The sequence below is a fragment of the Plectrocnemia conspersa genome, unplaced genomic scaffold (genome assembly GCF_051122295.1).
Source record: "Plectrocnemia conspersa isolate PC_06_02 unplaced genomic scaffold, ASM5112229v1 ptg000003l, whole genome shotgun sequence".
Lineage (NCBI taxonomy): Eukaryota > Metazoa > Arthropoda > Insecta > Trichoptera > Polycentropodidae > Plectrocnemia > Plectrocnemia conspersa.
Genome location: NW_028277167.1, coordinates 19,501,916 through 19,516,302, shown reverse-complemented (window position 1 = coordinate 19,516,302; position 14,387 = coordinate 19,501,916). Strand labels below are relative to the sequence as shown.

At 33.1% G+C, this 14,387-nt stretch overlaps 1 protein-coding gene across 2 annotated transcripts in view; it reads left to right on the top strand.

Moving 5' to 3' along the window:
- Positions 1-11,122: 11,122 nt before the first annotated feature.
- Positions 11,123-14,387, top strand: part of LOC148236876 (RNA-binding protein MEX3A) — a 35,790-nt gene continuing 32,525 nt past the window's right edge. Inside the window, exon 1 of one of the 2 annotated variants that reach the window (XM_088182060.1) lies at positions 11,123-11,649. In XM_088182060.1, coding sequence (XP_088038186.1) covers positions 11,400-11,649 — 250 coding nt within the window. In that variant the 5' untranslated portion in view covers positions 11,123-11,399. The remainder of the gene's footprint in view (positions 11,650-14,387) is intronic. The other variant, XM_088182059.1, reaches the window with a different exon arrangement.

Below are 14,387 nucleotides of genomic sequence, written 5' to 3'. Positions count from 1 at the left end.
AAAAGTATTGAATTGCCGACAATGATATACTTTTTGATAAAATTATCATTGGGTTTTATCAACCACATCATGTATATACGTATGTACATATAAACTCACCAAGTATTATATTAATTTAATATAAATGGAGATAAATTTATTATACACTAGGAATGTTTAGGGTTGCGGGTATCTACTACGTATGCATACATACATATGTATGTATGTTCGGAATATCGATGGTTGTAAAAACTTCATTATTAATTCATAAAATAATATAATATAAAGAGAATATTATTTAAAATACAAATATTTTTTATTACTATGTATAATATAAATACTTATAAATACTAAGAAAATATCCATAAATAAGTTATTAAAAAATATTTTTCTTAGTTGATTATTTTATATAATTCCCTGGTTTCTTTTACAAAATTCACGTCACATTTTTTAAATTTGCCAAATTACTATAAATAAAATAGGTAAATTTAACCGAAAAAATACAATAATCTAAAAACATATCTAATATTTATTTACATTATCAATATTTTAATTTATCAATTCGAAGTACACAGCAAGCAAATATAATTTTCCCCAGAAACAACACGAGTTTGTTTCAAAGAAAGGTATAAATTAATTTGGAATTCTTATCCTTATCTTAGTCAAAATAAAATGTGTAATTAAAGAAAACTACTTATAAAAAGCTGTCATTTATTGACGAGTTTTCAATTACATATATGAAAGAGTGTTAAATGTTTAGATATTTATGCCTATTCATTATAAATATTTAGTAACATTTATAGGTATTATTTCATATGATTCTGAACTAACACTCGGGAATCTTCCTATTTATATTAATGAAGTTAAAATAAACACAAAATAGAGAAGCAAAATATATTTAAAACTTATGTAAATATTCAAGCTTATATTGAAATCGCAAATATTGAACTGTTTATGCATTTTTTATGAATTGACCTATAATAAATACAATTTCTCTCATTCATTGTCACTTTCAGTTTAAAAATGACCTTGAACATCATAATTTTATTATAATAAAATCATTTCAAAATACACACTTAGTATGCATTTTTAGAAGCATATATAATATTATATACAATAAATATACAAAATATATACAATATACATGTATACTTTAAATATACAAAAATAAATAGATAATTTAACAAAATCACAAAATACGTTAATATACAAGCTTTCTAAAATAAGACAGATCACTTACATTATATGGCATACGCGTATTTTTCCGAAGTTATCTACGATAAATACGATCCCTATCTATCATTTTCTGTCACCCTCCGTTTTTATGAGACCTTGCATATTGAAATTATAGTAAACATCGATATCTAAATAATTTCTACCTAACCAACTAGATAAACATAAAAAAATCACGTAAATAATAAGTATTTTGTGAAAAGAAACACAATACATATCAAGCACATTTTAAAATTACTAAGGGGTGGTATCGACAAGTCGTCAATGCTCGGTGACTTCCGGCTGAAAGTTTTAGGGTACCGTAGAGAGTCGCGATCGCGTCCCTTATTCTTACATATAGCGGCCAGGACGTTGTACGGGTTCAGCTTCTCAACGAGCTTGCCAAACATAAGGATATTTTCGACGAAAGCTGTGAGGAGCTAGAAAAATTGATGTGGGATGGTGCTCATCTATTTTAAGTGTGTGCCATAACTTTTTTAAATATTAAATGTTTTTTAAATGGGAAACCTGTCAAGTCGTGATTGACAATTTCTGTTTTGTCTATATCCATAGACCACTCTAAGTTGTTTAACCTTGACAAAAGCACAAATTTTAACCAACGATGCTGAAAACAATGTTGCTCTTGGTGTTTATTTTATCGACGTGTTATATTAATAGCCAAAAACGTATAGTAATCGTACAAAATTATAGCGATACGGCTATGATCTTTGATAAAATTTAATTCGTGACGAGATTATCACATAAATATATTATTATGTGAATATTTTTTTCTCGTCTCGTTTCGAACGCAGACTAAGGAAGGTCAGTTATATGATATCATCGGTGGACCATAAAATAATTCTTTTCTTATCATTAATATCTTTTCTTGTCGCGAATGGCAAAAAACTAATTGATTTCGCAAATTGCCGACCGGTTTCTAATCTATAATAAACTCTTTGACACCTCGAAAATGCGCAAGAATCACAAAACGAAAACGAAATATTGCCAGTTTAGACCTGGGCTAATATTACGAGTATGTTACGACCGATAATTCAGGGGCGAATCGGTCAATTTGTCGGCGGCGATGATTGACATTAAAATTTTTCCTCGGTCCAACTCAATTATATAGCTGAGATAACGAAATGTTATATTATAGCCGGGTGGTATTTTAAAACTAGTTATGGATTTTGCCGAGAATTAAAAAAAATAAGGTGATTTAAAAAGAACGCGCAATAAACGGAGTAAAAAGTTTGAGACGCTTAGGTGGGCTCGCTCAGTCAAATGTTGTGTTCAGTGGCAGTCAAATCTGCGGTTTTTGCGCCATTTGGTGCATAATTTTAGGGTGACCAATAATATTTAGTATGGTTACAGAATGTGACATTTTTAACCGAGATTAAATTAGTAATGAACGAATATATAAATTTAATTTAAGCTCTTACCCTCTCTTAAATTTACCTTTTTTAAATATGTATTTATGAAAGAATAATAAATAAATATCTCATAGATCAGATCACTTTTCGAAATCATGAAGATTTTAAGATATATTCATAATCATTGATTAAATGAATTTCTTGGTACTTTTTATGATTCATTTAGGAGTACGTCTATATTGTTTTTGAATGATACCTAGCCAATTAACCGGCAGCTTTCGTGGGGAAAATATTTATTAAAATTATAATGTCAACTCGTCCACAATTTAGTTTGAGTAAAAATTTCGATATTACTTTGTATTTATAAATTAGGTTATCAACAGGACATTTTTTTCAGTCTGGACACAACCAATCGTCAGTTTAAGGACTTTTTACAAATTATGTCGAAATTGGTGCTATAAATCAGGTTAAGTGTTAAAATTACTACCCTAGTTGAAATTCGAGTGATACTAAAAACGTGGTTATTTGATGATAGACGTAAAACCACCGTGTATATTACCAGTGAGTTTTATGAAACATTTGATGTAGTGCACAAGCCTTAAATAATAAGTGATGCAGTAGTATACCTGCAACAAAAACGTTATTCACCGAAGAAATGCATTTAATACGCATGAATGGGCCAATCGACACATAACCTGGACTGTTTTGCCAACAATATAAGTTTGTATGAGTTTCTCAGGTAAGTTTGCTCAGACCGTTTCTCTCCCAAAAATAAAAATTCGCGCTTATCATGTACGCTAGCGATACAGCAATTTTAACGATTGCTTACGGTGTAAAACCAATCACGAATAAATTACAGAACTTTTTTGAAAACCTAAATAAATATTTTGAGAGGTGGTAAATTATAATCAACCAGAATAAAACAAAGCGAATTATATTTACGAAACGTAGACAAACTTTGCCACCGCCTCTCCAAAATGAACAGGGCAGTAATGTAAAATATAAATCTAGCGTTAAATACCTGGGCTTACACCTGGACACTAAAAACTTAAAGTAAACAAACACATTTTAGAACTACGCTATAAATGGCTTGCTTCCATTGCGGCCCTCAGAGCAATATTTAATAGAAAGGGCGCTTACAAACAATAAATAAAATCTTAATCTACAAACACTTATCAGACCCATTTTAACATATGCGTAATACTATTTTTTTAAATTGCGAGTCATCCAAAATTAAACTATAAAAATAATATATAGTACACGTTTTAATATATTAAAAAACTTAATAATAATTGCCTACAACTAACATTATCATATTTTTTGTTGTTGAACACAAACACTATATTTTATATGACGTGAAGTAGCTCATTATTAGAAAATTTCCAATACCTAATATGTACGACATAGCTCGTATTTGTGAGATTACAATAATCTAGGATCTAGGTAAACCTAATTTATGTCATGTGTAACTCTCATTTTTATTATATTATAGCTAAATACAAAATTATAACCAGTATCGTGTATTGTATATAATAGTATGTTTGTAAAACTAAGTATTGTATTGATATATTATATTATAATATATGTCTTATATAAAAAAACATACAAAGTCACATTGAAAGTTATTATTATTGGTTAAGAATTAAGTAATCGGAAATTATAACACACCTCCAATTATAATAATCAAAGAGAAGTAAATTATGAATATTGTAAAAAAACATAAAAAAATTAAAGCCGCACGGTGAGAAATTTGTTTTTGATATAAATACAATGTTTTTTTTATATAGAATTTACTCTTTTTTATTTTTCAGTTCTGAAAAATAAAAAAGAGTAAATTCGTGTATATGATCCAATATTAACCTCCCGTGTATATGATCCAATATTAACATCATCATGGTCACCACAGAGTGCAGCGCATAAACATAAATTATTCATATGTTAAATTTTTCGATCGTAAATTAGTTACACTTAATTAAATATCTTCTCAAATGACAAAATTAGAATATGCACTCAGACGTGTTCATATAGAAAAAAATATATGGTGTTTTTTATCTGTACCGTTAGACACTAATGAAGATTTAAAATTCATCGAAATCATTTTATGGCTTTTTAATAGGTATTTTAATCACATAAATAAATTAATATCGTTGACGGTACCAAATGGATGCGGTATTTAGATGCTAATGTTTGTGCAATACCTCTCGCTGGTTAAAAACTTTTATTTAAAACACATTTTTCATCATCTATGATATATCCAACGAATCTGATAATATTTCCTTCATTTCACAGATATCTTCCACCATAATAAAAACCATGACTAAATTTGGTCAGTTAATTTCTTTGGATATATTTTTTTTTCTCCCATATCTCGACGTGCTTATCTTTCGTGCATATTCTCCACTGATTTTTGTAAATCTACAACTATTAAATGTTTGACATCTTAATAAAAAAACTCATTCTTTATTTAACATATCCGTTGCTGAGATGATGTAGCTCGGTTATTCTCGAGTTATTCAGTTCGTAACCTATTACGGTCGATTGTCGAAAAAATATTACCTCTTCGGGAGTTCCTCAAGGGTCTAACCTGGGGCATCTCCTCTTCACGTTATTTATTATTAATTTAAATACGAAAGTTATAAATTTCAGTTTACTTCTATACAGATGATTTAAAATTGTTTAGATGTATTTTATCTGTTACACAGAGTTAACAGTGAAGCAAAAATTCGTTTTCAAGCCCATCAATAGTGATTATGCTGAAAAGTAAATAAAGGGGTGCTCTAAATGTATTAAAAGTCGATTCTAGCATAAAAAATTTTAGAAATATTTTATGGACTTTATGGAAATCCTTCGTATAAGATTTTCGAAATAAAATTAAGTATTGCTTTTTTAATTAATTTTTACATCGATTTTAACAAAAAGCTGGTAAGAAGATACAGCTATTTTTGAATTCACAAAAAAGCGGCGATATCAAACCGAGATTGTGACGTCACATAAAGGCTCAGGTATAGACGTTGAGTATTCCTAACCTGTTATTTAGAAACTGGCTAGGGATCACGTTGGCGAATCTCAGATCGACGTTTCTGGGTCATCCGGCTTTTTGGAGTTAACTCTATTTGATATTGAAATATCGTCGTTCGCCCTTCGGCCCTCGGCAATGGCAGCTGTCGATTTCTCACACACTGGCTAGGGTCCACACACCGTTCGAGTCTTTGTTTTGGTTGTCGCAAGAGGCAGCAGACCGTACTTAATAATGGGTAACCGCTCTGGGTCCTGCCGAGCAACATGTGGTGCATGAAGACCATAAAAAAGTGCGCCGACCGGCGCACGTATGCAGATATTTATATATGTACATGTGCAGCTTAAAAGTTTTGCAGCACAATACGTCATAACAGGAGAACTTTGACCGCCAGGGTGCTGGAAATGGTTATTGCTTCGACTGAGAGAGCAGTCACCTGGATATGGCTGTTGAATACGCGGCATGTGCCTTTCGAATGGGATGAGACGCAGTTCTTGGAAGATGGCTTTTGTAGACGAAAAAAAATGTTTTTAAGTGGTTGTTGCTGGGTGTCGAGCTTTGGAAAGTTTTTTGCTATGAAGACCGAACGGCTGTTGAAAAAGTGTGAACCATAAAATTTGATGGGATTATTAAAATTGCAATAAAATCGTACTATGACGCAAATGATGTTACATAATACAGAATGTGGTAATAGAAATAAAACTATCAATTTCTAATATAAACAAATATTAATGTTTTACTAAATTTGTTTAAATGCTTATTTACTACATTATCCCTTGTGTATAATTTACATAACACAACTATTTTATTTATATTTTATGAGAAACATATAATTTTCCGAGGTGTTGAAAAAGTTTGTAGAAGCGTTTTCCTTCAAAGTATAATATAGAGTCAAAAGAAAGGTTCAACTCACATTTTCTCTTGGTTCTTGTAAATACTTTTCATAACAAATAGTAATGCAAAAGGCTTCAATTAAGGCTTTATGATAACGAAATTGAATTTTAAACGCAAGTTGAGAAAATTTAACTAAAACATAATTTATAATTCAATCAATATAATTTATAATCAACGTGATATTTTTCTACTTATTTTAAATGTATCCAATAGATCATCAAATAAAAACAAATTTTAATTAAAAGTAAAATATAGTTATGCATTTATCCTATTGTCTCTGGAAAGCCAAGTTTTTACGAGTAAAAATTTGAGTGATCTTGAAAAGTGCAACAATAAAACACATTTTTAACGAACACGTGTTAAAAATAGTTGTCGTCGCTGTATTCCGATCTTTTGTTGTACATTTACGAAGGTCTTATTTTTTTCCCCGGGGACGTAGGATAAAGGATCATGTAAAAAGGATGATTTATCGCCGAGGCCTTTGAAATCCGCCGAGAGAAATGAGACAGGACGTTGCGGAAACGGGATCCTTGGGCCTAAATTCTATTGCACACCAAAAAAAAAGTGCATTAGAAAATTTTCGAACCATATATTATGCCATCCGATGGATGTGAAGTAGAAATAAAGCGTAGGGTCTGTCTCTATTCTGCGACAAATTCTTTTGATTTATTGTGCGAGGCAATGACAACCACCCCCCATCTAGGAACTCCATAATGAGGGATACGAGAACAATGGTCGTCCGATATCCAAAATTTAAACTCGCAGGAAAACCATTGTTGTTCAGCGTGGGGTGCGAAAGCTCCGATAACGACGAGGAGAGGTAAAACTTTGCAGATGATACGAGAGTTTGATTTTAGCGCGAGGAAAACTATTATTTAACGTGAGTAAGATAAAGTCGGTGAGATTAATTATTCAGCAAGATGATTGTATGTATAAAGCAGTACTATTTCTACAATACATAGGTATTAAACGGCATCACTAGAAAGTAGAAATACAGACCTTTTCTCAAAAAGCAAAAGTCAACGTTATTTGATTATGAAATATAAGAGGAAGTTTTACATATTGATATACTCAATAATAATGATTGACTTTGCAAAGTCTGTTTTTACTGGTTCTACGTCTTCAGAACGTAGAATCATCTTAATCTAAAAAAGTCAGATTTTGGGGTATAAAAATTTATCTAAAACAAACGTAATCATTGTAATTAATAGATTCAGTAGATGATGCATTTCATTAATTTTACTCAATTGATAAAATAATGGACAAAAATTAGTTATTGCACTCGAGTTCTATAATCGCACCACAAAGTAATCCTCAAGGTTCTATGCTTTTCTTTAAAATTCTTCCTTGTAATCTGAAAGGCGTAAATCAAATTTACTGGGTAAATCAAATGACATAATAAATACATACAAGTATTAACCACCAGACTAAAAGTCTGGTAATAAGTGACATCTATATAATTAATTATAAATTTATTATGTATAATATAATTTATAATTAATAGATACCATTTTGCAGCTGGGTTCGATTTTAAATATTAGCAAATTTAAAAAAATAAGAATTCGAATCTGCTGCCGAATCTTGATTCCGCAACTTATTAGTTTGCTACGTGCTATTCTGACCTTAAAGAAATTTCGCTTCAGCTGGTTGTGAAGGCATGGAACACGTACATATGTGATTAAGGCAATGATTGGCACATTTAAAGACGAGAATATATCTATTCCAAAAAACACAATGATTCCTATCTATGTCTTTTTGCTTCAAGTGACTTCGATCCACAATTCATCTTTTCTCCGTTACAACATAAATACGTATCAAGGACAGTCGCTCAATGTGATAGGAAGGTCTTTCATTGTAAATTTTAGATCCCAATATCAAACACCTATATGTGCTGTCAGGTGAAAATAGTTCAACAAAAACATCGCAATGTTAAAAGCTAAAAAATATTAAGATACAAAGTCAATATAATTTACTTATGTCGACGGTTTGTAAATATAAAATAAAATAAGGTTGATTTTCTCCATATTTTATACGCTTGCTGAAAGGAAAAAAATTGAGATGTGGGTTGTGAAAATGAATAGATTCCTCTCGTTAGGGAAACGAAAAATTAAATTTTTAGAAACTGAAAATTAACGATGCTTAGAAAAGTCTGTGATAGTGCGTTCTTAATAATTAAAACACTCGATGCTACATTAATACGTTTAACAATAGTCAATAATATTAATATTTACTCAATGAAATCTTTGATAAACGTAACATTTCGTTTGATCTTGCGGACGATAGATATTCAACTTTAATCAGAAATTCATCCAAAACAATATTACATTGAAAGATTGGGTATTAGGTTTCGTATAATATACATTTTGATCGATCTCAAGTTGGTATAATTATTGTGTTGTTTTGAATTTACATGTTGTGCCATAAAAACTTTAACCCATCTTGCCGACGCGAGACGCTTTACTTATTAATTTTTTTGCTAAAAGTCTTCTTTATACGTTCGTTTTTTATCTTCTTCTTTATCTTTGTTCCTTTTGCAAAACGTTTTACGAGATCTTTATCGAGGTTTACGACCCTTTGAACCACTTTCGACGAGATTCACCAATTGTTAAATTTTTTACTTTCGATCCGCACCGTATAATTAATATGTATAAAACCGCAAAACCTACTTCAACGAATATTGTGATATGTAGAAAAGGAGGTTTTTAAAATTAGAATTTAGAGAAGTAAAACAACCATATGTGAAAAGCCAAAAGTTAGCAGAATTAGGAGTAAGATCATTGGCAATTGATATAAAAGGTTGTCATCAATTTTCACTGTCATAGTGAACCTAAAATATTTGATTTAATATTGGATATCGACATATAGGTTTCGTAAAATTGCAAAAAATTTCATATGAATGTTTGTGTAATTCAATAAATAAAGTGGAAAGATAAGAAACCCCACTAGTTTATTATTTATTTATATAAAACATACATTTTGTCTAAAAATATAGTTGTATATTTGACGGTTATTTTTAGAAAGTTGAAAAAAATACCAAAAGAAAGTTGAAGTTTTCAGGTATAAAACAATAGTTCTAAAAAGGCTTAAACCACTTCATTGAATAGAGGTGTATTATGGTATTGTAATACCGATGTGGTATTACCAATGACATTATCTTTCTAAATATGCATAAAAAGTATTTCATATATATAATAGCTTTAGATATTTTACAGTTTGTAGATAATAAATGACTAATATCTAAAAATATGACAACAGTTGTAAAACGAAGTTTTATTACATCTGTATATGTAGGTAAACAACGAGCAATAAGTAGTTCCGCGAATTAATCAAACTAGCTCGGCGATCTAAATATTGACAGTTTAAGAAGCGCTCATCTAATATTTATAAAGTAATTATAATTGCTATTAAATTTTGGTATCAGATAGATTATGTTTTTTATTATTAACTAAAGACCTATTTTAGAAGTGCGTTTTATTTTTAATATAAATATATGCTATTGTACATATAAATATTTTTTTTGTAGCGTTAACGTTTTATGAGTCATCAGTAATTATTTTAACCATCGAGCGGTCAAAATTTTATTCGATTAGGTTCTCCGGAAAACCTGTAACAATAGCAGATCAGTGGCACCCAACATTTGTTAAACTCAAATTTATATTTTATTTCATTGCGATCCACAATTAATTGACATTTACTGATTTTACTATTGCGAATACAAAAAATAATCATTAAAAAATACTTTCCAAATTTGACTCTAAAACGTTGACTAATTTCTAAGTAGATATTACAATAAAATATGCTGCGTAGCGTAAAAGTTTTTGAATATGTTTATGAGTCAAACCACTCCTTAATGTTTTTTTGGTCGATATTTTCTAGACATTTTAAATTTTCCAATATTCTGCACATTTCAGATATATATTTTTTCCCAGTCTCTTCAAAATCCAATACGTATATTTTCACGTTAGGAAGAATATTTTTCAACTATCGAACAAATTTTCATGGCTTTATTTTCAATTTGGAGATTTTTGAGTCACTGAATCTTAAAGGTATAGAAAAGCAATCAGTTGAATTTCAATCAAATTGAATCTGGAAACAAAAGTTCGTCGATTTAAGAAATGAATTTGAAATCATGAAAATTTGATTATCAAATATAATTAAAAAGAATGCTGAAGAAGAAATAACGAGAACTTGGAGCACCATTCCAGAAATCTTTAGCTGTTTAAAAATTAGCGACGGCGATATTCAATATTTTCTGAAATGGATTTTATAATTTGTAGTTCAAGAAATAGATTGACCGATGAATCCAGTTTGGCGTGTATATTACAACAGTGACGACATATGAACCAGATATAAAGTATTTGGTATCGAATGTACAGCAACAAAAATCGCATTAATAAATAATTGATTTGGGTTTTTATTGGTTATGGGTTAATATTTATGAAAGTTTATGTAGCTTTTTAATTTTTAAATAAAAAAATATTTTTCTTATTAAAAACGATAAATAATATTTGTAAAGAGGTTGGCCATCGCTGATCTAGAGTATTTATTTTTGTCCCTAATTTGTGCAAGTCCACTTTGGCGATCTGCGTTCTAAACATCTAAGCTAAACAAAAGCTCGCAAACGGCGCAAAATATCGTAGGTTGTGTCGCTGTCGTGTAGTGATAGTTTCCTCCGCGGTGCGGTGTTGTGCGGCTGGCTTTCCGCGCTTTTCGCGTCGCGACGTACCCGGTCGGTGGTGGGGAGTCGCCCGTACGCCCGTCCGCCCGTCCGCCCGTTCGGGGTTCGCTCCGGCGGAGGGGGGAGACGAGACCGCGCAGGGTCGTTCTCGACACGCCGGTCGACCAGTCGCTCGCGGGCGTTCGCACGAGTCGCGTCGTCGTGTCAGTCGCAGGATTAGCCGCGCGCAGTCCGCGCTCACGCCAGCGGCATGCCGTCCAACCTGTTCGTGGAGGGCGCTCACGCCACCGACCTGGACGGTCGCACCTTTCAGTTAGCTCTCGAGCTGTCGCTGATGGGACTCGGCGATCCGATGCCGGCGGCCTCTCTATCGCCACCGCTGCCGCTCTCCTTCTGCCCGCAGCAGCCTCTCGAGGATCGCGCCAAGAAGTCGCAGAACATGACCGAGTGCGTGCCCGTGCCTTCTTCGGAGCACGTAGCCGAGATCGTCGGCAGACAAGGTACGCACACGCACGTGCTCTTATTGATTTTCATCGTCGTCGCGACGCACGCCCACTCCGCGACGCCGAGCTTTCGAAAGCCGGCCGGCCGGCCGGCGCGCACACGTGCTCCTCTTCTCTCCTCCACTCCGCGCTCCGCGCTCCGTCCTCCGTCCGCACTCCGCTCCTTCAAGGACGTGCACCGTATGATTGTTGCAAATCCACGCGCCGTGTGACAATTACTACGAGCGCACTAATCGTCTAGACCGAATTTACGACCTTCAATAAAAATCATATTCTCCGTTCCCATTACAAATTACATAATAAATTAAATTGCACCATCGCCGTCATAATGTGAACGAACGGTTATTATTTATATTTTGTCTCTGGTGACACAGGTTTTGATTATTGCACACACGAAAATTCCACACACAAATATATTTAACTTTTAATTCCTACGGTTTAATATTTTTCTCTATTTTTAATAACAAAAATGCGCGAAAAAATCATGCTAATATAAAGTAATTTTTATATGTCTTGAAGTACATATGTAAAAAATTGATCTTCTATGATCAGAATTTTTGCTGTTTAAAATTTTCGTTTGTGCAATAATCACCGGACCATACTGGATATGTTTATTTTGTAGGGCGTTCCCACCACGACGACTAAGACGCGATTTTAGTGTCCAAAAATGTAGAGCGCAAATGTTAATTAGAACTCAAAAATGCACAATAAATTTAAAAAAGGTATCAACTAAGATTGCTGTGCAAAATTTATCATTATACTCTGCTAATTTTGTACGTATGTAAATTACGGTTATGGTTTGAATGATTTATAAATTTTGTTTTTATCAATATGCCGTATGCGATGAGAGGCAAATAGCAATGGATTTTAATCAGAAAGTAACACGTGTATTTATATTCGAAAAATCGAACTATTTGCATATTAATCTACTCAAAAGCCCATGTCATAAATTGTTATATGAATGTCTTTATATCAATTAAGACTGGCAAAACCATATATAATTGTCTGTAAATGTCTCGAATGAGTGTGGTTGATTTTGTTTTATTTATACGTATACATATTTTTGTGTCGTTTAAAAAGGCAAAATTAGAAGTAATTTTCAACACGTGAAGAATGTATGAAATATCCACATGAGTGGCTAGTTAGGTATTTTACTAATTCTAAGGAGCGAATGAGATAACGTAAATCTAAAAACAGTCGTAAACGTAACTATTGACACTGATCTAAAACTGAGCTTACGGTAGAGCAATCGTTTTTCAAAGAGATCTTTATATAAGAATGATCAAAACAGTGTGTGTTGATCAAAGCAGTGATCACCTTATGAATAGCTCTCTATAACGAAACTTTTTCTTTGAAGATTTACCTTACATAAATGCACAAACAATTTTAATGTTTAATGGAACAAAGTATTTATCTAAATGCACATATCTCTTTAATTCTCAGTTAAATTGCACTGGGTGAAAACCAAGATATCATTTTTTTTTGCAATTTACGAGTTTGCGACAATAACTTATTATATAATTATAATCATTATCACTCTAAATACTGCTATTTTCTGATGCTATTATATTTCTATGAAATACTGCTATTTTAATGAGATAATGTTTTTGCACGTTAACATGTATTAGCTAAGAATTGATTTAAAATCATAGATTTGAGAGTATTCATGAATCGGCCATATTTACATGACCATAGATCTCCATTTTTGTACTAACGTAAACCGGCCCTCTTCAACCACCATGACCTGCTCCAACTTTGTTCTTCTCCGCCGCCTCTGGGTTACTAGAGGAGTCTAGCCGGTCGGCGCCCGTTTTTTTCTATACCTATACACATGCACGATCGAGCGCGCATCATCTCCGCTTAGGCCATCATCATGAATGGATCTGTACGACCGCATTACGTATTCGTATTTTGTCCCGTCTGTCGCATATAGTATTCTAAGCGCGTAGGCTTCATTGTTCATCGAAGCTGATGCGGGAAGGTGACGAAAACGTAGATCTTACTATGAGAAGCAGACCTGTAAACATTGAATTTCGCTCGCAGAACCGAGCTTTTCCGCGCGTCGAACACGTGGGCCACGTATTTGGTCCTTATTGTCTCTTATCCAAATCCGTGCCGGATATAACCGATATCGATTACTTTAGGACGCTTTGATCGATTGGAAAGTCGCGCGTCCAACACAATGGTTAACCCAATAAAAAAGACAGGATAGTCTCTTCGATATTATGTTTGTCACGGAGCATCGGCCAATATGGAATACACAAACGATCATTGTGTTGCGTGGTAGAGCACGCGCTTTTTTGTTCTGCGTTCCAAGGACCTCCTTCGCCGTTCCATTTTAATTATGACGGGTCAGCGGTGTAATTAAGTTGCGAACTGGAAAGCGCCAGCTGGAGTGCAGAGCCCCACCGGACGCGACTCCCGAAGCACCTGTTCTTTGGGCAGCTGCCCCCCGAGACAGGTGTTGTTGCTGTCCGATAACTGCGGGCGCCCATTAAAATCATTTAGTCGCAGATCTTCAACTTACGTAGATGCCAACTAGATCATATATATATTCGTCCATGAATTATTCATCTTCGATAAACGATCGCCTGGTAGCAAAAAGAAGCTCTGCCCCAAAATACGTGTTTTCGTTTCTGGCCATTTTTTTGTTCTTGCATTCGAGAACGCATCCATTGTGTGCAATTCGTTTCGCGTGCGATTCTTCTGAAGAGTCTCATCCGGCCCGTTCTTCT